Genomic DNA, 27,475 nt, shown 5'->3' with positions numbered 1-27,475 from the left:
ATCCTGCACTACTGACTGACCAGACAAAGTAAATACCAGGCTGGAAGGAGAGGAAACCCTGTCCTCTGCAGCCTGGAGCCACCCTCCTCCTCCCTCTGCTCAGCAGAGAACTCTCCTCTCCCTTCCTCCTCTCTGCTCAGTGCACCCCAGCCTGGCCCCAGCTGCCCAGAGATCCCAGCAGGGTCTGCACACATGAGACATGACAGCATCCTCTCTCTGTTTTTCCTTTTTTTTTTTTAGGTAGCAAATCCAGCAAAGCCCAAAGCTCTTGCTCACACGCTGTTGTTTTTGCAAGTGATTTTATTTTAAAACCGGAACTCGAGTTCTCCATTTGTTTAACAAGTCCCCCTCCCATCCCCTTTCTTTTTTTAAATAAAATTAATTTATTCTACACAACAGTAAACTCTTCCAGACTCTTCCCTATTTACAAATTAACATTTTTTGCTTGCAGATCATCGCTTCCCCCTCATTTTCCTATCCTGTGCCACAGAAAGTGAGAAACAAAGCCAAAATCTGAAGGTCTGTAAGGCAGTGCTCCCATCCAGCCTTCTGGATCCCACCCTTGGGAGGAACCAGAGTGATGATGTCTCTGTCAGATCTGGAGATCTCCCCTCATCCACCATGTGTGTTAAACCATCAACCAAGAGCATCCAGCCTCTCCCTGCTCCTCTGAGCTGTGTGAGGAAGGAGAAATGCCCTCAAGAGAGCAACCTGCTCCTGCTGCCCTCTGAAGGGTATGTTTGAGGAGAAGGTGGCATTTGCTGCAGGAATGGGATCCACCAGGACGGTCTCACACCACAGGAGGAGCCTTGGAGACACCTCCCCTCTCCTTCTGTGAGTCAAGCACTGGGGACATGCTTTGCTAGCTCAGGAAAGAAGGCACCTAATAAATAAAAATTTGGCCAAACCCAATTCCAGGCAAATCCAAAGTTTGGTTTTTTTTTTAGGTTGTGGTTTGGCTTGTACCTCTTTGAACTAAGTGGTAACTTCTAGCAGCTAGTAGGGTCTGCTCTACCTGGAGACCTGTCCAGACACTCCAAAGCCACCTGGCTCAGGTCCTGTGAGCACTGTCACTCCTGTCACTGTCACAAGAGAAGCAGGAGTCCTGGTGCTGGGTAACACAACCTGTGTCAGCCAAACCAAGGGGGATGTGCAAACACTTTGTCTGCAAGCAAAGCTGCCCTTCTGGAGGGTCTCCCACCCCCCCTGAGGCACAAACCTGGCCTGTAAAACCATCCTCAGGGCTTCCCCGGCCTGTTGGAAAAGAATCAATGTAGTGTTTTTATTCCTGGGAGCCCAGCCAGGCAGGAATACCTGCTTTTACCTGCAAAGCAAAGCTGTCCCTCAGCTCTGGACACAGCCCCTGCTCTCTGCCTGATCCCCTGAGACATCCCAAATGACCAAAAACTGATGTAAAGAGGAGGTGGTGTCATGTTTTCCAAGGTTTGCCTTGAGCAATGGAAAATATTGCCCAGCTGTGGCAGAGAGCAGGCAAAAGGCTGATGCCCTTGTGGAGAGCTTAGGTTTTGAAAAATCAAGGAAGAAAGGGAGGATGAAAGGGTTATCCAGGGATTCTCTGTCAGTACAGCAAGGAGAGAAAGGAAACAAAGGGACAGAAAAGGCAGGACAGCAGGACAACCCTTCCTTGAATGCAATTCATTAAGCTTTGGGTAAAAACCTTCTTCTGTCAGAGGGTAGGAAACACGTGCCCCAGAGGGAGCCCAAAAGCCAGCGCAGATAAACCCTCAGGCCCTCTCAGTGCTCCATGTGTGTGAGAAGAGTTCCTGCATGGACATCTGACACATTTCCATGCTCACCCCAACATGCCAGTCCCTTGGCAGCTGGTTTGCAGGATGATGGTGCCACAAGGATGTTGGCCATGCTGGGCTCTCACCCCAGAGGGGACATGCCAAGGTGCCTTGGCTGGAAGATGGAGCCTGGCACAGCTTCGGGTGCCATCCCACAATGGGCACAGCCAGGAGGAGCTGCAGGGAGCCCAGCTCAGCCCTGGCAAAGAAAGCTCTTGGTCCGGAGGGAAGGAGAAGAGGCTGCAAGCTACAAAATGGCACTGACTCTGAATTTCAGCCTCCCACACTGCCAGCACTGCCCCAGCCACGGGGCTGGCACCAGGTCCAGCAGGGACATTGCCCAGCCCTGGCACAGGGCATTGCCCAGCCCTGGCACAGCTCCCACAAGCAGCAGGGACCGAGGAGCACGTCCCATCCCGGCTGGGTGGCTGGTGGTGGCAGGAGGAGGTGGCGAGGCCGGTGCAGGTGAGGGGCACAGCTGCCCCGCTGTCCCCCATGCCCGGGGGGCTCAGTAGAAGGAGTACTGGTTTTCCACGGCCCGGGTGCGGCTCCGGGCGCTGTCAGCCTCGTGGTAGTCCTCGGCACCGGCGGCAGAGGGCTCCGGCCGGCGCTCGGCGCTGTCGCTGCGGCTGCGGGGGCCCAGGGCACCCTCCAGGCGGTGGTAGGGCGCGGGGGCCGGGACGGCGGGGGCACCCACGGGCACCCCTCCCTCGGCGGGCGGCGGCACCGGCGGGCCCGGGGGGGCTGTGCTGCAGAAGTAGTGTGGAGGTGGCAGCTCGACCCGGCAGCCCGGCGGCTGCGACACCAGGGACGGCGGGGGACCGGTGTCTGCAAGGGAAACACGGGCTTGACTCCTTCTGTGCTGCCTGCGGGCTCGGCGCCCTCCCTCTGGTACCTTCCCGCACCCCCTCTCCATCCCTGACCCTGCTCTTGTCCAACCCTGCTTCCTGCTCTCTCCCAGCACAGCAGGATGCTCCGAGCCTGCAGGCATCTCTGCTCCTGCCCTGCCCGAGCCAGGGCACTGTCACCCATAGGGATCACAGGGCACTGTCACCCATAGGGATCACGGGGCACTGTCACCCATAGGGATCACAGGGCACTGTCACCCACGGCCAGGGGTCACCGGGCACTGACACCCACAGCCAGGGACAGGGGTCACAGGGCACTCAGTGTCACCCACAGCCAGGGGTCACAGGGCACTGACACCCACAGCCAGGGGTCACAGGGCACTGACACCCACGGCTAGGGGTCACAGGGCACTGACACCCACAGCCAGGGGTCACAGGGCACTGACACCCACAGCCAGGGGTCACAGGGCACTGACACCCATAGCTAGAGCCAGGGCACTGTCACCCACAGCCAGGAATCACAGGGCACTCTCACCCATGGCCAGGGGTCACAGGGCACTCAGTGTCACCCACAGCCAGGGGTCACAGGGTGCACTGGCACCCACAGCCAGGGATCCCAGAGCACTCAGTGTCACCCACAGCCAAGGGACAGGGGTCACAGGGCACTCAGTGTCACCCACAGCCAGGGGTCACAGGGTGCACTGGCACCCACACTGGCACAGGGGTCACACCAACACATCCCTGCTGCTGCCTGCCCTCAATGCCCACCTTCACTGGGTGACACCCACCCTGGCACACCTCCGGAGCCACACACATCAGCAGGGCGCTGCTTTAGGGAGGGAATCCCATGGGCCTGTCTCTTTTTTAGGGACAACACCCCAGCCCCCAGCGGCCTGGCACCCACCTGGCTGCGGGCTCTGTGCCACGACGTAGCTGCGCAGGGTGATGTCGGCGGCGCCGCCTGACTCCAGCGGGATGGGGTGCGTGTGGAAGTGGCGCAGCATGTCAAAGATGGTCTGGAACCAGAGGTGCTGAACGTGGCACTGCCCGCTCTCGTTCAGCGACAGCCGCAGGTGCTGCAAGGGCAGGGGGCACGGGGTGAGATGGGGGTCTGAGGGTGACACTCACCCTTGCAATCTGCACCTCCATCAGCCAAGGGAGGCGTGCTCCTAACAGGATTGTTGGCGCAGACATCTTTTTATTAAAAAATCCTTTCTTAGGATTTTTCCTTCTGAGAAGCTGAGAGGCCTCAGAAACAAAACATAAACAATGGTTATCTGCTGCTGTGGGATGGAACAGGTGGATCTGTGATTGGTCTCATGTGGATGTTTGGAATTAGTGACCACTCACGGCAGAGCCAGCTCTCTCTCTCTCTGTCTGAGACACAGACCTTTGTTATGATTCCTTTCCTTTCTATTCTTAGCTTAGCTAGCCTCCTGAGATGAAACTTTTCCTTCTATTCTTTTTTGTATAGTTTTAATGTAATATATATATATATATATAATAAAATAATCAATCAAGCCTTCTGAACATGGAGTCAACATTCTTGTCTCTTCCCTCACCTGAAAACCCCTGTGACCAGCATCACAGATTGTTGTGTTTACCCTGCTGCAGGGTGTTTCCTGTAAAACCTCACTTTTACACCCAGTGTACCTCACTTTTACCTCACTAAAGCCCCAGGAGCAGTTTGACCCCTCCTGGATGAACACCACAAAGAAACACACACAGAAAGGTGTCTGGGTATAACCAGGAGCAGCTGAAGCTCTGATTCTGGGGGTCACAGACAGCCTGGAGAAGCCTCTAGCCCACCTGAACTACTTCTTGCAAGGTGACAAGAACAGGCAATCTCTGCTAGAAAAGGGACCCAGCAAAAAACTGCTTGTGGTTTTCTTTTCATAGTGCATCTGGGTACTTCAGGGCATGGAACAGACAAGAAGAGGGCAGGGGAAGATTGCCAGGCTACACTGAGCCCCCATGTGTATTTATCCATATGCTCACATGACAGGCATTGATCCAGTTGGGAAAGTGTAGAAGGGGCTGGGCAGGATGCAGAGGGGTCTTGGGGCACAAGGGCAGGTGCCCCTGAGGGAGGGGTGCAGCTCCCTGCAGAGCTGCTGCATTTGGGGTCACCCACAGAGCAAGAAGGAGCCTGAGGTGCTGGGCAAGGCTGGCACTAACATGTTGGGGAAGATGAAACAGGAAAGCCTTATAAATATGATTGACTGGCAAAAGATTTTGAGAATATAGAAACGATAAGGGAGATTGAAATGAAAGCAAGCTTTGAGATACCTCAGTTACTGAACAACTGGAAAACAATGGTGTGGCCAGCTGAAGGTAATCCCCTTTTGATGGAACAACAACCTCTGCTTGCAGACAGGCCCAAGGGTCAGAGCAGACCCTGCCAGCTTGGCAGAAGGGGCCCAAAGAGGAGTTTTTAGAGTTTAAAATGTAACACAGTATGGTCATGTAATGATACTTATAGGCTGTATGGAAATGCTATAGGATTTGTGTCTTGTACTAGATTGGTTAGTGAGAATTAGAATATTCAACACAGAAGAAGATTTATGGTATTGTAACGGGAACTTTGCTCTCTTGCCTTTTACTCTCTTACCCTCTCATCCTCTCTCCCCCTCTCTTCTCTCAAGCCTGCTCCAAGCTGCAGCTGGCAGCTCCCAGCAGGCCCCTGCACCCAGGCCCTTTGCAATAAACCCCAAGTTACAAGCCCTGGCTTCAGACATCTCTGCTCTCCGTCCGTCCCAACTGTCCTATCCCCATCGCTCCTACACCGACATTCACGGAGAAGCAGAGCACAGGGAGAAACAGAAGAGAGGGAGGAGCAGAGGACAGGGAGGAGCAGAGGACAGGGAGGAGCAGAGGACACCCACCTTGGCTTTGCCCTGGAAGTTGAAGGTCAGCACGTACTCCCCGGGCCGTGTCTCGCTCTGCCGGATGACGAACAGGCCGTGGCTGCGGGCGCCCCCAAACAGCACCAGCTGGGCTGCCTTGATCCGGGACAGGGTCCCGTGGAACCAGGGGAAGTCAGACAGGTTGATCTCAGCCTCGGCCTCGCTGTCCTCCCCTGCCCACAGGGACAGCAGGTTTTTAGGGAGCGCCTGAACATCACCCCCCCATCTCCTCTCCCTCTGTGCACCCTCCAGGGTGAGATGGGTGCTGCATCCTGCATCCCAGTACCTGTGAGGTGCCCACCAGCAGTGGGGGAGGATTCCAGCGTCTGCAGGAAGTTTTCCAGTGGGACGTGGGTGAGGAGCTCCCCCAGGGAGTCCCTGCCCCGGCCAGGGGGCACAGGGACAGAGGTGGCCATGGCAGCGTTGTGAGAGCTGGGCAGGGCACACCTGTCTGGTGGCCTGGGTGCCTCTGGAAGGGAAATTGCATGGGATGAGTGCATGGCTCAGCATCACTGTGCAAAGCTGGGGGCTGTCCTGCTCTGCAGGCAACTGTGCTGGATTCTCCTGGATCTTAGAGACACCTGAGGGCTAGGTTATGGCTCTGAGGGAGTCCCAGACCTTCCCAGATGTAGTTCCTTACCATCATTCAGGAACTCGCAGCTGGATGAGGTTGTCCTGCCTGGCAGACAGGGTCCCTGTGCACAGGACACCAGCTCAATGTCGTCCCCACTGTCCCTGGAGGAGAGCACAGACAGAGACACACACATGTGGCACCTCCACTCACTGGCATGGAATGGGGATTTGGCCAAACAAAATTCCAGTGTGATCCAAGAGCACATCCTATTGCCCCCGAATTCCTCCCAAGGGGTTGCCACTGCACCAAGAGCACTGAGAAGCAGAGCAACCACCAAACATGACTTTTTGGGGGTGAGAAACCAACGTGGGAAGGATAAAACCCTTGAGAGCCCACACTGTTGGTCATGCTGGTCGGTTCCAGCTGCAGGATTTGCTGCAGGATTTTGTGGGTTTGGAAGGAAAGCTGTTACCTTGACTCTCAGTGCTTTGCACCCACACACCTTCCCACCCGAGGGCGCTTTCACTTTCACCCTCTGCGAAGGGAATTACCCACCCACAGGAATTCCATCCCTAAAAGACATAAACCACTAAGTCAGGAGGCCTGGAGCAAGACAGCAAGCGGGAATAGAGCCAGGGAGCCACTCAGAACATCCCTGTTGCCAGCCCTCCCCGTGCACTTCAGCACCCTTCTTGCACAAGCATCCGACTTGCTCCACATCCTATTTTTATCCCAGCCACCAGCAAGAGTCCAGAGCTGCCCACAGCACTCAGCAGCTCTTGCTTCACACGCAGGGCCACGTGGGCACAGGCAGCAGGGGAAGCTGCTGAATTATTTAGTGGCCAGCGAGTGAATCAGCCATTGGGAGTCATTCAGCTGCAGCCAGTTAAAAACAAGAAGGGAGGAAGGAAACCAAAACCAACAGAGCTCTGCAGAAAAGCAGTGGCTGGGCGCTCAGGAGGCAGCTCCAGCACGCAGCCCTTGGCAGGAGCATCGGGAGCTGATTGAGAATTCGCTCTTGGCGCCCGGCGTGTGTGGCGGTGTATTAAACAGCTCGTTATTATTTGCTCTGCAGTTCATTATTATTTGCTTTACAGTCACGTCCGGGGGCCAGAGCGGGCTGGTGCTGGGTGCTAAGCAAACAGAGAGGGCTGGGAGGCTGCCAGGGGCACAGACAGGGCCAGAGCCAGGGGCAGAGCCAGGGGCTGGCACGGGGACATGAGCGGCTCCTGCGGTGGCTCGAGGGCAGCACGGCCGTGGTGCTCAGCTCCAGCTGGAAAACCAGCACTGAAACATGGAGTGAGGGAAAAAAGGCCTTTTTCCAGCCTCACATCAGCAGCCCAGCCTCAGCAGTGCTTTTAGAGTAATAGAATCACAGAATGGTTTGGGGTGGAAGGGAATTTAAAGTTCATTTCGTTCCATCCCCTTGCCATGGGCAGGGACACCTTCCACTAGCCCAGGTTGCTCCAAGACCTGTCCAACCTGGCCTTGGACACTGCCAGGGATGGGGCAGCCTCAGCTGCTCTGGGCAATCCATGCCAATGAATTATAGATTTCAGGAAACAGCAAAAGGAGCAAAGATCTGGAGTGCACCAATGTATCCTCCTGTGAGATGCATCCTCCATGGTGACCAAATGCTTCCCTCTAGCAGGAGGGGGCAAAGGCAGCCTGGAGGGAGCAGGAGCCTCTCCAAGCCTCTGTTCCACATTTGGCTGATGTTTTCACTACTACAAGCTTTGGTTGTTCCAAAACTGTGCCAAGAAAGGCAGTGCCACAGTTTCCCCAAGGCTGGGCCTGTCTGAGCCAGCAGCACCAGTCCCTGACACAACTTGCTGCAAGCGCTGGTGAAACAGCAGATGAGAAGTTTTGGCTGAGTTATGACTTTAATGACAACACTGATGCCACTGTGATAGAAATACAAATAAATCAATTCAACCAGCAAAATCTTAAATATATCATGGATGCTAAGGTGGAAAAAAACATGGAAATGGCTCAAATATGGTATAAAAGCTTCAGAAGGTGGGTGTCAGGAGCTTCCTGCTTTGAGGCTGGGTTTCCAGGTCACCTGCCTGTGCCAGGCTGAGGGGACGTGGGGCAGAGAAGGGTGAACAAGTGGCCAGTGCATCCCTGGCAAACACAGGCTGCTAACTCTGCCTCCAGACCTCTGCTGGGCACTTCCTGTGACAAGCCAAGCAGCAAAAATTGCATCTGGGTAACAGCCCATGCTCAGGCAGCAGAGCCCAGCCCCACAGAGCCCCTCCCCAGCAATCCTTACCCAGGGTCGATGCAGTCCTGGATGTCAGCCACCCACGAGTGCTTCTGCAGGGAGTCGATGGTCTCCAGGATGTACTCGGCCCCATTCTCCACCTGCAGGCCAGGTGGGATGGAGTCAGCTGTGCCAGGCTGCTGCCCCCCATCCCGAGGGAAAACACAGCCCAGAGCCCAGCCAGACCCATGAACAGCCCCTCAGCTCAGCAGGAGAGGATTGGTGTCCCACCCTACCCCAGCATAGGGGTGACAAGGGGTGACCCAGTGTCCCACCTCATCCCAGCATAGAAGTGCTGAGGGGTGACCCAGAGGATCAGTGTCCCACCCCAGCCCAGCACAGGGTGACCCCAGGGGATCAGTGTCCCACCCCAGCCCAGCACAGGGGTGACAAGGGGTGACCCAGGGGATCAGTGTCCCACCCCATCCCAGCACAGGGTGACCCAGGGGATCAGTGTCCCAGCCCATCTCAGCACAGGGGTGACCCAGAGGATCAGTGTCCCACCCCATCCCAGCACAGGGGTGACCCAGAGGATCAGTGTCCCACCCCATCCCAGCACAGGGGTGACCCAGAGGATCAGTGTCCCAGCCCAGCACAGGGTGACCCAGAGGATCAGTGTCCCACCCCATCCCAGCACAGGGTGACCCCAGAGGATCACTGTCCCACCCCATCCCAGCACAGGGTGACCCAGGGGATCAGTGTCCCACTCCATCCCAGCACAGGGTGACCCCAGAGGATGAGTGTCCCACCCCAGCCCAGCACAGGGGTGACCCCAGAGGATCAGTGTCCCACCCCAGCCCAGGATAGGAGTGCTGAGGGGTGACTCATAAAGATGCATCCAAGATGAGCCCTGACCAAGTCTAGCACTCAGAGGAAAACCCCACTGCATCACTATCAGCAAATACAAGTTTTTTACAAGGTTTTTACAGCCTCCACGGAAAAAACACACCTGGCTGGCAGCACTGGGTACATGGCACTGTGCCCAAGCACAGACAGCATCCCTCACTCCTGGGGCACCTCTGTGTCCCCCCAGAACTAGCTCTGCACAGCTGTAGGAGGAGCCACACTGCTCTCTGCCCCAAAACCCTGCCAGACCCAGGAGTTTTAAACCTCTCCTCCATTATCTCTTCTGCCTGCTGGTTCATGAGGCTTCTGATTGCAACAGAGTGGGAAAGAAACCCACTTTCACAGGGAAAAAAATAATAAATAAAAATTAGGACACAAAAGAGCCTCCAAACTGTCCAGCCCAAAGGAGCTGTGCCATTCTGGGGCTGGGCAGAACCAGAAGCTCCACATCAGTGGACTCAGATGCCATGGGATGCTCTGTGCCTCTGGCAGCTTTCCCTGCATCCCTCATGGAGCCTTAAACATCATGTTCTGAGGTGGCAGAGCAGCCCTGACTCTGGGAGAGTGTCACACTGCCAGCTGACACAACCTCCAAGCAAATTCAATTAATCACAAACAACTGAATCACCATGCTGAAAATAAGCAGGGAGGGCAGGGAGCAGAGCCCTGGTTGGGGCTGAGCAGTGACCTGGACCCCAGCAGAGGTGGAGGGGAATAGCAAAGATCCCCCTCCCCAGTTTGTTTAACTCAAGAAAGGATCTTCTCAGGCTTTTTGAGGGCAAGGCATGAAGCTGACGTGGGAGATGGGGCTGCTCACTCATGCAGAGCATGACAGCAAGCAAAGCACGTGCAGGGCTTGGGTATTTTGCAAGCACCTGCTTGTGCAATGGAAAAAACTGCATGTGCTGGGTGTCTGACGGGCTCTGGGGACACACTGGCTGCTCATTTTTAGGCAATCTGGCAGGAACTATTTCAGTGTGGCCTCCCCAAGTAAGGCAGGGGCTTTTCCAGCCATAGTAACATCCCTAAATGAGGCAGGGGCTTTTCCACCCATCATAACCTGTGTGTTGTGTGTGAAGGTTGAGACTGGGCACAGAAAGGGAAACACAGCACATCACACAGAAAGGGAAACCACAGCACCCAGCTTGCCCACCTAACCTGCTAAACTCAGGGTGCTTCACCCCCTCTGCAAATCCAGCCAGCAAAGGGGGAATGGGAGAGGAAAAAGATGTCCCAGCAAGGAGCCAGGCAGAAAATGAATCACAAATAATAATGGATGTGAGAAAAGGGGAGCAGCATCCTGTGCCAGCAGCTGGGAGGGGAGAGCAAAGCCTGGCTGGGGGGCTCCATGCTGTGCTTGCTGGCTCTGCTCACTCAAAGGATCAATTGTGATCAATTCCCCCGGGCAGGGTGAGAGCCAGGACAGGCAGGAGCAGGAGGTACCTGGTAGAGCAGGTATTTTCCAGCTGGCAGGGTTTGGAGCATTCCAGAAGTGCATTAAAGGAATGGCTGGAGCAGTCACCAAGCTGTTAGCAGTGGGAGAGGGGAGACCATGTCTGGCTTCAGAAGATGGGAAGAGGGCAAGCACAGAATTTCCCTCCAGGAGCCAGAGAAACCAACCCTCACAGGCACCCAGGAGGCATCCCAGAGCTGAAACCTCCTAGAAGGGATCTGTCATGACCAAGCCCATCTGCTCATGCTCGTGACACTCCAGGGATAGGGAGAAGCAGTGGCACCTCCTGGGTGTTGAACCAGGATGAGGACATCAAGCTTTGGACACTGATGTGACACATTTGACACATTTGAGGTGGGGCTTGTAAGGAGATCTAGAAAACATGACAAGAACGTGATGAGCCACATTCCAAGAGCAGAAATCAATGGCTGATGGGTTGTCAATGGCCAGTGGTCAAAGCTGAGGGATGTTCTCCTTTTCCCAGCAAAGGCTCTCTGTGTGTGCTCCTCAGTGATGAGCACAAAAGAATGTGAGGATATCTGATCAATTCATGGATGACATCACACTGAAAATGTGTTGGAGGACCAGGCAAGAATTCAAAGGGTCTTGTCAAAGCTGAAGTGGAAGAAGAAGCTGAAACCAGCCTTGAGCTCAAGGACAGGGTGAGCCCTGGGCTCAGAGTGATCCCAGTGGGGAAGCACGGCTTGGGAGCAGTTCTGCAGAAACCACCCCAGAGTTACACCAGCCCACAGGCTGCCTGTGAGTCAACATCATCATCATCATGGCGTGAGGAAAGCACTGCATCAGCTTGGGCTGGACAGAGAGGAAGAAGAAAGGAGAAGCAATCCTTCCCATCTGCTCTGGGCCACAGCCTCATGTACACTTTGGGGAGTTCCATCTCCAGAGCCTGCAGGGAAAGCAGGGAGGAGCTTGGGCTGGTCAGTGTGGAGAATAGGAGACACTTGAGGCTGGCCTTTGAGGCACAGAAAACAACAGCTGAATGAGCCCCTGTGCCCATGGTGGGCACTGACCATTGCTGAGGCTGAACAGCAAGAAGCCCTTGGGGAAAGGGAAGGTGCCAGGAGAAATTGTGTGACCTTGACAAGGAGCTGGATTTGATGGAAAGAAATTTCTCCTGGGAATGTGTGCTTGGGCCAGGTGGATTTCAAGGCTTGGGAGCTTTCACAAAGCCAGGCTCAATTTTCCCCCTTTTCTTTTCACAGTTTTCTAAGCTTTCAAGTAGGTTCATTCAGCCTGGCCTCTCTGTTCTGCATTGCCACACACTCTGGGGGAGAAGCATCAGGAAGAGAGGGGTTTAGAAGAGGTAGAACAAAGAAATGCTCAAAATCTAGTGGTCCATCACTGTCATGGTGTCCAAGACCCTGCAAAATTCAGCCCTGATCTGCCATGACAGGCTGTTGTCTTCCAGCAGAGCAGGAGACAGCATTGAGCTAATTATTTGCATGATTTGCATGGAAAATTCTGAAGAAAGAGACTTTCACTCTGTTCATGCCCCCAGACTCATGTGTGGTTGATCCCCAGGGTCTCACTGGTCCCACAGAGCTGTTCCCATAAAATCACTAAGGCTGGAAAAGACTTCCAAAACCATCAAGTCCAACCTTTGACCAGCTGCCACCTCATCAACCAGACCACAGCACTAAGGGCCATCACAGTGTGTCAATGAAACAGCCACCATATGTCACCGATGTGGGACAGCAGCAGCCACAAAACCACAGGCAGCAGCAGCAAGGAGCATTTTCCCTTGCAGGTTGTCTCAGATCACTGATTTAACCCATCTCCTGGTGACACAGAGAAGCCAAACCCCATCGGTGAAAGCCAAACTTGATCCCAAAACACCCTGGTGTCAGCTGAAACAGTCAGGAATCCTCCGGGGAGCATTTGTGCTGTTGGCATCCCAGCTCTGAAAGCCAAGGCAACAATCCCTTTGGGGTCTGAGCCTCCTGCACTGCAGGGTGCAGGTGCAGAGGGGGTTCCTGTAGGGATCCACACCCTGCTCTCACCTTTAGGACAAAGGTGTTGTCTTTGTCAGGCATCTCCAGGGGCATGGTGGTGCGCACCTCAATGATGGCCGACAGCGGGATGCTCACCTTGGGTTTGGAAGCCTGAGAAAAGGAAAAAAAAAATAGCAAAGAAAATAAATGAAATCAATGAATTAAAAAAAAAAAAAAAAAAAAAAGTCACTCAATTGAATCAAACTGTCCCTGGGGACAATGCAGCAGGGCTCTCAGAGGCAAGATCAGCTCAGCCTGTGTGGTTATTACAGAGGGGGAATAAACAGCATTGATTTCCCTCCTGTGCCTGATAACTCTGAGCTCTGTGAATTAAACCAAGAGGAGGCCCAGTGGAAGACAGGGAGGTGCTTTTAAATGCCAAACCACCCTTCTTGCTCCAGCGCAGGCTGATGTGCCAGCTCTGCCAACACCACTTAATTTCTCTCCATTTTCAACCCTCTCCCGATGGAGAGAGCTGTGCTATGTGATGGGGGATGCTTCCCATGCAGAAAGCAGCCCCGTTTCTCCAGCACAGGAGCAGCATTTCAACCAGGCAGCTACAACACAGCAGCCTCAGCCATGCAGGGAATTTTAATTACATTAAAATCAAGAAAAATGAATTTCCCCCAGGGCCCCTGGCACCCGCCAGAGCCTCGGTGGGGAGGCAAGACCCGGTGCCTCCCACTCCGAGTGTTTGCTGAGCAACAAATTCCCCAGATATTTGTTTTAATTATAACAAATCCCCACAAAGGAGCTCGTGGAGCTGCTCTCCAGGGCTGGTCCCCTCCAGGGCTCTGGGATTTGGAGCACTGCAGCTGCAGGAAGCAGAGATGAGATTTAGTCACCAGGACCTGCGCCTGGTGCTGTGGATGCAGTGGGTGGGACGAGGCCAGCAAGGAGCTTCAGGCTGCAAGTTACCAATAACGGGCCCAGTTCCCATTTTTATTGGGAAATAAAAATAAATAAATCCAAGACAGAACAGAAACTGCTTTTTCCCTTGCAGGATGTTTCGTTTCTGCCAGCCCCAGAGCCCCAGTGCTGCCTGCAGACACGTCTCAGCCGTGCAAGGCTCTGCCCATCCCTGGGGAATTTTTCCACCTCGGTGTTTGCACAGCAGAAGGTCAGAAAGGAAGCAGCAGCTGCTTTGAAAGGAAAGGAAACAAGGTGATAATTCACCCCTGAGCCAGAGAAGGGTCTTAGAATCACAGGATGGTTTGGGTTGGAAGGGACCTTAAAGATCATCTCATTCCAACCCCCTCCTCTCCAGGAGGGTTCTTCCCTTTAAAGGTTTACAGACATGGCCATGGTTTTTGTAGGGTCTGTGTAAAAACAAAGCTGTGGGCTGCTGAAGCAAAAAGCAGTTTTCTTCCAGCTGTGCCAGACTGGTGCCACTTTTACATTTGCCAGATGGAAAGCAAGATGGGATGAGAGGAGAAAGCTGTAAACCAAAGTGGGGTGTGATTATAACAGAAGAGCAGACAATGTTCATAAAAGTTGCCATAAAATAATTTCAAAATTGATTTTTAGAGGCAAATCAAGATACACTAAAAAAGGAATCCCTCTATGATCTCTCTCTTAAATGTTTTAAGAGCAGCAGTTGTTCCATTTTAACCCAAGTTTATTTTCTCTTTGGTGCAGCTGACACACCAGGCTTCATCAGATCCTCTATCCACAGAATGGGTTGGAAGGAATCCCTTTCCACCCCCTGCCATGGGCCGGACACCTTCCACTAGCCCAGGTTGCTCCAAGCCCCATCCAACCTTGCCTTGGGCACAGCTGGGGCAGCCACAGCTTCTCTGGGCACCCTGTGCCAGGGCCTCCCCACCCTCACAGGGAACAATTTCTCCCCAGTATCCCACCTATCCCTACTCTCTTTCAGTTTAAAGCCACTTCCCCTTGTCCCGTCACTCCATGCCTTTGTTAGATGTCCCTCTCCAGCTCTCCCATAGGCTCCCTAGTGGGCACCATGGACATTGGGGTGGTTTCCTTCCAGCCAGACCCCATTCCTGGGCTGAGGAAGCCCCCAGTCCAGCCCAGAGCAATGCCCACCATCCGTACCCGCGCTGAGCTGCTCTCCAGAGAGATGCATTCGAGTTCAAACTCATGTTTTATATTTTGTCAGAAGGTGAGAGGCACAGACCAACACCAAGAGCGCAAGGTTCATTTTGGCCTGCAGGTTGGATGGGTTTCAAGCACATTTTCCAATCCATTTGCACCTCAGCCACACAGCACCAACTCTCCCTCTGGACCAGAGCTAGATTTCAGCCCAGCTCAGCAGTGGAAACAAAAAAAAAAAAACAACCCAAAAGCAAAGCCCAACTGCTGCTTGAATTTCTTATAAAAACAACAATGGACACAAGTCAGGGCTTACCTTTGGAGGGACATAAAACTCCAGGAGGAACCTCTCCCCTTCCACCTTCACCGCTTTGCGCAGCAGGAGGCGGCACTTCTGCCACTGCGAGCTGCCCACACAGTTCGTGTCATCGGCCACCATGTAGCGCAGCGTCCCCTCCCTCTGGATGTCCACCAGCTCCACCTTGGACGAGGGCACCTTGGACAGGCGCAGCTTGTGTGTCCATTTCTCCCGAGGGTCCCCAGGCTCCTTGCCCCCGGCCGGCCACAGCTCCCTCTCGGCTCTGCGCCCGCCCAGAGCGGCCTCGGCGCCCGGCTCCGGAGAGGATTTGCGGTGCCACATCTCCTTCATGCCATCCACCACGCACAGGCTCATGTTCCTCAGCGAGAAACCTTTCTTGAACTTGGGCTTGGCAGCAGCGTGGATGGAGACGTCCTCTGAGCTGCGGGACTGCCCGTAGGAGGAGACTTTGTGAGCCTGCACCTGCTGGGCGGGGGTCAGGTAGCGGCTGGCGCCCAGCGGGGCGTCCATGCTGTCCAGAGACTCCGTGGATGTCTCCTCCTTCCTGGGGGTGACCTCCCGCCCGTAGGGGACGTGGCAGTTCTGCAGCCCCACGAAGGGCACGATGTTGTACTTGGTGGGCGAGTCAGACACGAACACCCTGCTGACCTCCAGGCTGAAGATGTCCAGGAAGTTGGCGGTGAAGTGGTGGGAGAAGGAGGTCTCTGCCCCGGGGGTGTCGTAGTGGGGGTTCTCCTTCAGGAACTGGCAGAACTTCTGGGCGAAGTCCACGGCGGCTGCCTGGGCGTGCAGCTTGCAGAACTCCCTCCAGTCGGGGAGCGGGGAGGAGGGCTCCTGGCACAGGGCATCGCCGTTCATGGCTGCCCCATTCCACCTGCCGGCGGGCTGCAGGGTGAGGACACGGGCTGAGTGTGGCATGGACGGGGACACAGACTGGGCCCCAAAAACAGGGACATGGACAACCCACTCTGTCCCCCAAAAGCATGGACGGGGACACAGACTGGCCCCCAAAAACAGGGACATGGACACAGACTGTCCACCAAAAACAGGGACATGGACAACCCACTCTGTCCCCCAAAAACATGGACGGGGACACAGACTGGCCCCCAAAAACAGGGACATGGACACAGACTGTCCCTCAAAAACAGGGACACAACATCCCATCCTGTCCTCCAAAAACAGGGACATGGACACAGACTGTCCACCAAAAACAGGCACATGGACAACCCAGCCTGCCCTCCCACATGGGGACACGGACAACCCAGCCTGTCCCCCAAAAACAAGGACATGTCCAACCCAACCTGTTCCCCAAAAACAGAGACACGGACAACTCCACCTGTCCCCCAGAAACAGAGACCTGGATATCCCATCCTGTCTCCCAAGAACATGGACAAGCCATCCTGTCGCCCCAAAACAGGGACACCAAGAACCCAGTCTGCCCTCCCAACCAGGGACATGGACAACCCACTCTGTCTTCCCTCAAATGGGGACACAAACAACCCACCCTGCACCCCCAAACAAGGGCATGGACATGGACAACAACCCTGACCCCAAAATGGAGGTCACCCCTTGCCATGATGCCAGAGCTGATCTGCAGCTCCAGTGCAAAGGAAAATGCTGTGGGAAAGTGTCTGTGTGTTGCTCTCTCTCCATCTCATCCACTAGGAAAGAATCTTGGCGCTGGCAGCAGCCATAAATTGTATTTATTTCACGATTATGACCATGCAAAAGCATTATTGATTTCTCATGAAACCGCTAAGGAGTCCCCAAGTGTTTGCCTGCAGGATTCCTCTCACTCTGTGTCTGCCTGGCCATGGCACAGCTCTCCACAGGGGGAGGGAGCAATGGGAGTACCCACCCAGGGCAGCACCTTCCCCTCTGCACCCCACAGCTGGTCCTTCTCTTTCTCTCCAGTCTCTATTTCTGCCCTCATCCTTTGCCACATCAATTTTGGGATTTTGCTCTCCCTGCTGAGCATCAGCTGACAGAGAAGCCAGGACAGGTTCTCAGCAGAGGCCCATGAGCAGATGGGGTGCAGGGGGAAAAGGAACAGAAGCCAGACCCAGGAGCACACCAGAAGTTGACAGGAGCTGCAGAGCAGACCTGGGAGCCCTTGGGAGAAGCATCACTATGCCCAAACCCTACACTGGTCCCTCTCCCAGTGGCTGTGAGACTGGCAGGACCTGTGTACAGTCAGCTTGGTGCTCATATTGCACTTCCCAAATCTCTACCTGACTCTGGGCAGCACGAAGATCCTGCCTGGGGGACCCCAGCAGTGACTGCATCTCAAAAATCACCTCCCAGTGCCAAAACTGCTCATGGCTGCTGGTGCTGGTGGGCCTTGGCTGGGGCACTGCTGAACCCATGACCCCAAACATCTGGTCCCTGTGTCCAGACATCTTCCTTCCTCCACTCCAAGGGCAGCAGTTTGGCAAATCCATCTCAGCTGCTCAAACACTGGGTGCCTGTGGGATCCAGTTCTGGAAGGGCAGGACAGTTCCCCCAGGTTTTGCTGTTCTCCATCACAGAGCAGCCCTATCCCTGGATTTTGCTGCTCTCCATTCACAGAGCAGCCCTTTCCCTGGATTTTGCTGTTCTCCATTAACACAGCAGCCCCTTCCCTGGGTTTTGCTGTTCTCCATTCACAGAGCAGCCCTTTCCCTGGATTTTGCTGTTCTCCATTAACACAGCAGCCCTTTCCCTGGGTTTTGCTGTTCTCCATTCACAGGGCAGCCCTTTCCCTGGATTTTGCTGTTCTCCATTCACAGAGCAGCCCTTTCCCTGGATTTTGCTGCCCTCCATTCACACAGCAGCCCCTTCCCTGGGTTTTGCTGCTCTCCATTCACAGAGCAGCCCTTTCCCTGGATTTTGCTGCTCTCCATTGACAGAGCAGCCCCTTCCCTGGATTTTGCTGCTCTCCATTGACAGAGCAGCCCCTTCCCTGGATTTTGCTGCTCTCCATTGACAGAGCAGCCCTTTCCCTGGATTTTGCTGCTCTCCATTGACAGAGCAGCCCTTTCCCTGGATTTTGCTGCTCTCCATTCACACAGCAGCCCCTTTCCTGGGTTTTGCTGCTCTCCATTCACAGAGCAGCCCCTTCCCTGGGTTTTGCTGCTCTCCATTCACAGAGCAGCCCTTTTGCTGGCGAGGGATTACTCCTGCTAATAAATCACGCGCCGGATCCCGCCACAGCTTACACAGCCAGTAATTAATTACTGCTCTGATGAACGGCACTAGCCACGGATCAGGGCGGGCACTGGGGACTGGCATAACCCACTCCTTACCCTCCAGACCCCAGGCAGGGCTGAGCCCTGAAGGCTGGGATTCAGAGCAGCAGCTGTGGCCAGGAGCTGGTTGCCATATCCCCAGCACATCCCTACGGAGATGAGTTCTCTGGGAACACCTCCATCCCAGAAAAGGGCCCTCAAACCACCCCACCCCCCCCCAAACACTGAGAAACCCACACAGGCAACAAAATCCCAACACAAACATGACACACGTGGCATTTCCTCACTGTTAAGGCAGGGATGCTGCTCAGTGCCCTGGCTGTGCCAAGGAGGTGCTGAGGACAGGCTACACATGGGCCTGCACTGGCTCTTCACATCCCACAACACCAGCAGAGCTCCAGCTCTGCAGAAATCCCTGGCAAAGCTCTCCCCAGCATCACAGGGATTTCCCGGAGACCTGAGCAGGGAGCCATGCCAGCTGGGAAAAAACCCATCCCTGCAGTTTAGGAGCAGCCTCTGAATTTCCCCGAGAGACATCAGCACAGCAGCAGAAAATGCAAAGCTGTTTGTTACCCGCCCAGCAAATGAAATTCCTAATTATCCATCCATCACCAAGCAGAGGATTTAAAGACTCTGCCCTTTGAATTGAAAATTCACAACCCCAGCTCTGCCATGGCCCAGGAGCTGCCCCGGCACCAAGCCATGGGCCAGGAGTATTTGGGCTCAGGGAGAAAAGGGAGATGGAAAGGATTCTCCTGCTGCCAATCCAAGCAGTCACAGCCAGAGCAAGGGAGAGGGAAAGGGTGCAAAGGGAAAAGAGCAGGAAGGGGCTTGTGGGGGAAAGTGAAAGCCCCTTGGTGATGGGTTTATTTACATCTGCCCCGGGGCTCTGCTGGTTTCCATGAATTTGGGGGAAAACACAGCTCCACATCCCTCTCTCCAGGAGGGACTGGTGCTCAGGGCCTGCCTGTTTGCAACCAAGGGATGGCAAGCTAACAGACTCTGAGGGGTTAAGTCAAAAAAAAAAAAAAAAAAAAAAAAAAAGGAAGAATAAAAAAAAAGGCACTTCAAAAAAGATAAAGCCCCAAACAAAAAGCCTCAAGGAGATCCAGGCATGGCAGCCAGGCTCCGGCTCGGAGACGCGCACACAGAGGCATCACAGCATCTTCCTTTCATCTGCATGGGGATGACAGACTCTAAAAAGGCCAATTTATAAAAATGAAGCCTAGAGGAGAGACATCTGGCAGGTCTGAGGAGGCGGCGGCGGGGATTACTAACCCTGTGTCACATATCCAGGATATCCAACCCCCCGGCCCGGAGCACAGCCAGGATCCAACAGCACAGGCTGGGACTCTGTGGGGTGGTTCAAGGGCAGCTCCTGGGACTGCAGAGCCATCCCCGCCCCTGATTCACCTGATTTCTGCAGGAAGCAGGCTCCCAATTATCTGTGTAGATTTACCTTTAATCTGGATGCCTGCACTCCCCTCCATACCAACAGCTCTGCCCCACTTCTTGAAATAACTTATCATGCCACAGACAGCATCCCCGGGCAGAGTGGTGGAAGCAGAGACCAAAATAAGCTCACGATGAAAATAAGCAGCAAATCTGCAATTGCTTTTTGGAAAGGGCCATCCCCTGCCAGCCCAGCTTCCTGAGGGCTGCAGCACACTCCAGGCACCTTTCTAAAGAGCCAGATCCTCTGGAAGTGCCCTCAGCCCACTCCAGAAGTGGCTCAGGGGCCACAGCCTTGAGTCCTTGAGTCCCTGGCCTGGGTGACATAAGAGGACAGAAAAATAAATATATAAAATGGGGTGGTTTGTTATAAAGAAGCCATGAAGTGGCAATCATGGCATCAGGCTGGTGACAAGCACCTAACCCACCTGCACACTCCTCCAGGGCAGAGCTGTGCCTGCTGCCTCTCTCATTTGGGAAACTGAGTCAAAACTTAAGAAAAGAAGACAAAAATAAAGAACTTCTGGGGTTTGCCAAGTGGAAACCCAGGCTGGGATGACAGGTGAGAGCCAGCTGCTGGCAGCGATTTGGGACACCTCTCCCACCAAGGTGTGCTGAGGCATCCCCTGCTCCGGAGTGGGGGGGGGACACATGGAATACTCTGGAAGTGGAAGCAAAGCTACTGACCTCAAGAAGAAATGAAATTTAAACTGTCAGCAGAAGCGCAGGAGACCATAAAAAAACAACTCCTCGGTGAAGCAGGAGTCAGGGAGCAACAACAAAGCCACTGGGATTTGCTGAACCAGAGGCGTGGGGAGGAACCAGCATCTAATGAGGTGTTAATAACCCGAATGCGCAACGCCGGTCATGGGATGGCCAGCACAGCCTGCCCAGCACGGCTGGCTCTGATGGCTTTATTTAAGGAAACAACCCTAATAAAGAGATGTTTCCCTTCCTCCCAGAGCGGCACAGCCAGGCTGGGACAAAGTGATCCGAAACTGAGAGGGGGGAAAAGCACGGTCTGCCGTGAGCAGCGACCTGAATCCATCCATCCCTCCACCTCCAAGCTGAGCCCCTCCATCCATCCATCCATCCCTCCACCTCCAGCCGTGCGGGGAAACCGCCAGACAGCAACGGGAAAAGAAAAGGCAGCTCAGGAGGCAAAGCCTGGCTCCAGGACAAGGAGATGCCAGCCCAGCCCCGGCTGTCCCGCTCCTGCTCGGTTTCCAGCAAGATCGATGCCACTCAAAGCCCCAGCTGGTCACGGCGATCCCGCGGGAATGACATGAGGAAACCCAGGCACCTGCTGCCCCAGAAAAGCGCCTGACCTAAGCGTGCCGTGCCAGAGGAGATCCCCGAATCACGAGCAGGGCGCAGAGCAAGGCGATACCCCCGGCCCCCCCAGGGGATGCTGCTGGCAGCGGCTCCGACACACGGGCAGCTCCTGGAGCCCGTCTGCACAAAGCCCAGGCACTGCCTGCCCTGGGCACACGGGACAAAGAGGGTCGTTTCTTGCCCGTTTTCTCTTTTGAAGATGTGTCCTATCAGCATCTCCACCCCAAAACCTTGTCCTGGGGAAGGGGACAGAATGAGCAGGCTCAGACTGAGGGCAGGATATCACACCAAGCGGACACCCTTATGTCCAAGAGGAGGAAAGGTTCATTTCTTGTCCATTTTCTCTTTTGAAGATGTGTCCCATCAGCATCTCCACCCCAAAACCTTGTCCTGGGGAAGGGGAGAGTGGGGCAGAACGGGCAGGCTCAGATTTCACAGTGTCACACAGAGCTGTGGGGACACCCTTATGTGCAAGAGGAGGAAAGGTTCATTTCTTGCCCATTTTATCTTTTGAAGATGAGTCCCATCAGCACCTGCACCCCAAAACCTTGTCCTGGCCACCCAGCACTACTGAGTGCTTTGGGGCATCCTTTTTGAGAGCTGGACTGCCCAGTGGGACCCCTCACAGAAAAAGGCACAAGGAGCCTTTTCACTCCAGAAAAATCTTTTTTCTGGGGTGAGGGATGAGGGATGCCAGGAGCTGATCTCCCCCCATTCCACTGCTGAGACCTGAAGGCTGTGACCAAGTGACCTCCTTCCTTTGTCACCTCGAGGACCCTTCCCAGCCCTTGAGACCCACCAAAGCTTTAATGGCATGCAGAGGCTGAGCTGAGGAAGAGAAAACCATAGGGGACAAAAGCAGAAGTCACCTTTTGCTTTCACACCCCCCTGGACCCCTGACCACAGCCCTGGCGTGGGAGAAGCTGATTTCTCTCCATGCTCCTCAGTACTCCATGCACTATTTATACTATTGTGATCTTAAATCAGACTGCCTGTCTGAACCAGACAGAATTGGAAACATTCCTTGTTCCTCTCATTTACTGGCCATCCCACTAAAATATTAATTGAACAGCATTTTGGCCTTAAATTTTATAGTCAAACCACCTGCCTTGAACCAATCCCTCAGCAGGAGGAGGCTTTAACGCCCTGCCCAGATGCACTTCAGGGTCCACCTGTCACCTGCAGCTTAGAAAAGATTTTTCTGGGATGAAAAGGCTCCTTGTGCCTTTTTCTGCTGCCCAGCCCAGCTCTCAAAAAGGATGCCCCAAAGCACTCAGTAATGCTGGGTGGCCAGGACAAGGTTTTGGGTTGCAGGTGCTGATGTGACACATCTTGAAAAGAGAAAATGGGCAAGAAAAGAACCTTTCCTCCTCTTGCACATAAGGGTGTCCTCACAGCTCTGTGTGATATCCTGATTCCAGCCCCACAGGAACCAGTGCTCCTGAAAATGAGCAGATGGGCCCATGAGAGCCCCCAGTAAAACCTGAGATTTTCTCCATCTCCCACTATTCTGACCATACCACAGGGTTGTTCCTCTCCCTCCCCTCCAAAATCCCCCGCAGTGGATGTCGTACTTCCTGTGCTGACAGCTGCTGGAAAATAAAGACAAGTTCATAGATAAGATCCACTGGATCTTAGATAATCTTTTCTCTGAGTAATTCCACCCAGCTTGCAGTGAGCCACTCTGCCAGCCCACTCATGGGGCTGGAGCATCATGCAAGCCACCCAACCTGCTGGTGTTGGGGGACCTGGGGGACGCCTCAGGGTCCCCAGGGTGCAGTGACAATGATCAGCAAAGCTTTGGTGCATCATGAATGCAGCTTAGAGCTTGGAGGCTGTGTCTGGGAGTAAAGCAGAGACACCCCCTCAATGCCCCAAAGGAAAAGCTATTGGAAAAAGGAAATAAATGAAAACCCCAGAGCTTTGGGTGAAGGAGGTCAGAGGCTCTTGTCCATTCCCCCTCACTCAGGTGCCACCTCACGTGCCTGTCTCCAGCCAGAGAGCTTCCCACAGAAAACCACCCAGTCCAAAGTCTATTTTTAACCACCACAATAGCGGAGCCTCCCCCGAGGAGCAGCACAAGCCCTGTCCCAACCAAGCAATCTCACATTTCCCTCGCTAAGCCTCGATTTCCTTCCGCCTCTCAGCCCACAACAAAACCCTTCTCCTCCTCCTCCTCCCACCTTCCCATCCTCAGAAAACTATTTGCACATCCCTCCATGCCCCTCCAGGCTGGTGTGCTGTGGGTGCAGAGTGTCCTGCACACCTGTTACACATTAACCACTGACCTGGCACCTGTGGGCAGACCCTTCCTGCACTCAGAAATGCCAAACTGGAGCAGGAGGTTCATCTGCTCAGCCCCCTCCCCTGGATGCACCCCAAAACTCTGGGGATTTAAAGAAAAAGCCCTGCAACATCAACCCAGCTGCACTTCCCAAAGTGAGTGCAAACTCTTTAAAAGAGATTATTCTCTCCCTGGGGATTGCTGTGCCATGGAGGAGCTCTTTGGGGGTTTTTGGGGAGAGAGCTGAATGGATGCTCAACTAAAGCAAATCCTGATGGATACAGCACTGTCATCACTGGGGATCCCCCACCATTAAGTCAGAGAAACCCCTAAGATTGTTTTTCAATTACTGCACATAATAAACATGAGATAAAGTTACACAGTTCTGTAGGAAATTTTCTTATTATGTTTTTTTTTTACATTGCAGATCCAATTCCCCACACGCATCACTGTCTCATACCCGCCTGCAAACAGCCTTAAACTGCTGCCTAATGCTATCTGAGCTGGGGAAATTCAATTCTACCCAGCGCCTCACCCAGGACTGCTACAATCACTGCTAATTGCTTAAGTGGTGTATTAAGCAAAATAAAAATTCCAGTGGGCTTTGAACCACCCCCCCCTCCTCAACCAGATGATGCCAAAACACCCTGTTACAGCTGCCAGCCCTGGCTGGAGAGCCAACCTCAAATATCCTTCTTCTCTTCCCTGTGCAGGGATGCTCCTGGGCAGGCAGAGCTTCGTACCCAGCATGGCCATGACCACACCAGAGGGATCCACAGGCTGTGTTTGCCTTTGCCACCCCTCTTGCCAGGGTTCTGGGGTGCCACTGCAGCCCCAGGGTCCAAATGCTGCCAGGAGCCAGTGAAGCAGGGCACAAACATCTGCCCAGTGGGACCCTGGGGTGGATGCACACTGTCCTCTCCTGTCCCCCCCACCTGTGGGTGTGGATGGATGTGGGGCTCATCCTAAATCCAAACCCTGCACAAGAGCAAGCAGATTCTCCAAAGCCCTTCTGGCTTTCCCTTTAGCAAAAATCAGTTGTGGGATGCAGTTTTAGGCATGTTGTCTCCTCCTCACCACCATGATGGAGCCAGCTGGAACTGAATTTCTGGGAGCACCCAGGTTCCCTCTGCCTGCACCAGGATGGGGATCACTGAGCCAGGGACAAGTCCCCAGCCCTATCCCAGCACCTCACTGGCATCCAGGGGCAGTGAAAGCAGCTGAGGTCAAGTGAGGGCAGCCTCGGGCAGGAGGGGAATGATGCAGGAACCTCAGGGCTGGAAGGACTGCCCTGGGGCATCCCAGGCAGCCTGAGTCAGCAGGGCCAGCAGATGTGCAACCATCATCGGGCTCCTCTGCTTCTGCTGGGAAGAAGAGGAGGAGGAAGAGGAAAGGCATCAACCAGCAACATCCTCATCCTGAAGAGATGCGTGTTCTGCCTCCAAGGAGGAAGGGCAAGAGGAGGCTGGACATAAACACACTGCCATGAGGGTGGTCACAGTCCAGGAGAAGAGGGGACAGACCTCAGATCAGCCAGAAGAGGTGGCCCTGCAGGCAAGCAGCCACTGCAGCCCTGAACCAGCTGAGGAACGAGGGGATTTTAACCCCAAAGCCTTGACCAGGCAGGGCTGACTCACCCTCCTCGACGGTACAGGGTCACTGAGCTGGGTGAGACACCAGGCAGGGCTGGCAAACCTGTGTGCTCCCCAAGCTGCAGCAGAGAGGATTGTGCAGCCTTTTAAAGGAAACACTCAGCCCTGGGCTCCTCTATGTTACAGTGATGGTGAGACGCTGGGAAATACCACAGAAGGACACAGAGAGAAGGTCCAAGGGCACTTGCCATCCCATCTGAGCAGATCTCCTGGCAGCACACACCCACCTGTCTGTACAAATGTGCCCTCCCCCAGGGAAAGGGGGCTGAGCAGTTCAGAACAGCCTGTGTGCTTTAGGAGGATGATTCCTATTTAGAAAGGCATCCCCAGAAATCCATGGTCCTTCTCCACTCGCCCAGCAAACCAAACCAAAAATCCTCATGGAGGGCAGTTCTGAGTAATCATAGAATTGTTTAGTTTGGAAAAGACATGCAAGATCACCCAGTCCAACCATTCCCCCATGTCCCCTAGTGCCACATCCACACCTCGGCTAAATCCTCCAGGGATGGTGACTACACCACTGCCTTGGGCAGCCTGACAACCCTTTCAGCAGAGATTTTTCCTAATATCCAACTAAACCTCCCCTGGCATAACTTGAGGCCATTTCCTCTTGTCTAGTCAGCTGTACCTGGCTACAATTTCCTATCAGGCAGTTGTAGAAAGAGAGAAGTTCCCCCCTGAGCCTCCTTTCCTCCAGGCTGAGCTCCCCCAGCTGCTCCTCATCCACTCAAAGCCACAGGAGCAGGGTCTGTGGGGGTTTTGGGCAGGGTGCAGGGGGGGACAGGGACGTTTTACCTCCTTTCCCGTTCCAGTTCACAAGATCCCCGAAGCACCGGCAGCGTGGCTCTTGCAGGTCAAACGCATAACTCCAACCGATCAATTTCCACACTGGAAGGAAGTACCAGAGCGACTGGGAGAGAGGAAGGGACCTGGAAGGCAAAGGTTTAGGCTGTCAGTGCCTGGAGCCACAGCAATATCCCCAGGCACATCTCACACCTCCCCCAGGCCACAGTCCAGCAGGGCTCGGGCCTGACTTCACCAAAAGCAGAAACAAGCAGGAGGGCCGGGCAGAGAGTCCCTGAAGCCTCGCCGGGGCCTTCCCGCGGTGCTGCCCACAGAGCAGGGCTGGCTGGAGGCAGCAGCCGCCCCTCGCTGTCCCCGCAGGGCTGAGCCCCCCTCCGGAACCCCGCACCCCTCACGCAAAGCCAGGCACACAAGACCGACTGAAAATGAGGGAGCATCCGTGCGGGGGGCTGCGTGCTGTGTGTGCCCCCCTTCGGGTCTGCTATCCCCAAACCCTGGGGAAAAACAACCCATGGCTGCAGCCCCGGGGAAAACCCCATCCCCAGAGCAGCCCCCAGGGCCGGGGGGAGCCCAAACCAAGGCAGCAGCCCCATCCCTAGAGCCGGAGGAGCCCCCATCCCCGGAGCAGCCCTCAGAGCCGGGTGAACCCAAGCCAAGGCTGCAGCCCCTCTCCCACGGGGCAGCCCCCATCCCCAGAGAAGCCCCCAGGGCTGGGGGCAGCCCCCACGGCCAGAGGAGCCCAAAGCAAGGCTGCAGCCCCCATCCCCGGAGCTGCCCCCAGGGCCAGGAGCAGTCCCCAAGGCCGGGAGCAGCCCCGCTCCCCCGGAGCAGCCCCCAGGGCCGGAGCAACCCAAAGCAACGCTGCAGCCCCGCTCCCCTGGAGCAGCCCCCAGGGCCGGGAGCAGCCCCCATCCCTCTGAGCAGCCCCTATCCCCGGCGGAGCCCCAGCCAAGGCTGCAGCCCCGCTCCCCCGGGCCGAGCCGGGTCTGCCCCATCACCGCCCCCCGCCCCCGCGGGCCCGGGGCCGCCCCGATGCTCACCGGGGAGCGGGGCTGGCCCGGCCCCGCCGTGCGAGGGGAGGGGGCGGCTCGGGGACCCTCCCGAACGCTCCGCGCCGCAGCGGCGGGGGGCGGGAGCCTCCCCCGGCCGGGGGAGCCGCTGCTGAACGGGGGAGTGGGGGGGAAGAACCGCGAATAAATCCCCGCCTAAATCCCCGCCCGCCGCTGCGGTGCCGGTACCGGTGTCGGTACCGGAGGATGCGCTCACCCGGCCCCGCTCGCTGCTCGGTTCGCGGCTCGGCTCGGCTCGGCTCGGCTCGGCTCCGGCCGGCCCGGCCGCCCCCCGCCCCGCCGGCAGCGCCGCCCCCCGCACCGCCCCCGCCGCCTTAAAGGGCCCCGCCCGCCCCGCCGCCCCCGCCCGGCGCTCCGCGGGAGGACCCCGGGGACACCGAGACAGCCCCGGCCAGTGAGGGGACACCGGGGACACCGAGACACCCCCGGCCAGTGAGGGGACACCGGGGACACCGAGACACCCCCGGCCAATGAGGGGACCCCGGGGACACCGAGACAGCCCCGGCCAGTGAGGGGACACCGGGGACACCGAGACACCCCCGGCCAATGAGGGGACCCCGGGGA

General features: G+C 55.4%; 1 protein-coding gene across 2 annotated transcripts; it reads right to left on the bottom strand.

Annotated features, from left to right (window-relative positions):
• Positions 1–1,174: 1,174 nt before the first annotated feature.
• Positions 1,175–27,175, bottom strand: SH2B2 (SH2B adaptor protein 2). Of its 2 annotated transcripts, none has more exons than XM_058037545.1 (10): positions 27,108–27,175; positions 25,833–25,966; positions 15,085–15,972; positions 12,723–12,824; positions 8,412–8,503; positions 6,203–6,297; positions 5,849–6,031; positions 5,542–5,735; positions 3,561–3,732; positions 1,175–2,636 (listed from the first exon to the last, which is right to left on the bottom strand). In XM_058037545.1, exons 3-10 carry the CDS (start codon positions 15,943–15,945, stop codon positions 2,317–2,319), a joined length of 2,019 nt encoding a protein of 672 aa, XP_057893528.1. In that variant the 5' UTR covers positions 15,946–15,972; positions 25,833–25,966; positions 27,108–27,175; the 3' UTR covers positions 1,175–2,316. The 2 variants fall into 2 exon arrangements, with proteins under 2 accessions (XP_057893528.1, XP_057893529.1); XM_058037546.1 differs by lacking the exon at positions 27,108–27,175 and adding an exon at positions 26,882–26,934.
• Between the last annotated feature and the right edge of the window lie 300 nt (positions 27,176–27,475).

Source organism: Melospiza georgiana, chromosome 19, assembly GCF_028018845.1.
Source record: "Melospiza georgiana isolate bMelGeo1 chromosome 19, bMelGeo1.pri, whole genome shotgun sequence".
Classification (NCBI taxonomy): Eukaryota; Metazoa; Chordata; class Aves; order Passeriformes; family Passerellidae; genus Melospiza; species Melospiza georgiana.
The sequence above is the reverse complement of the archived record's forward strand: the minus strand, read 5'-3'. Positions and strand labels throughout refer to the sequence as shown.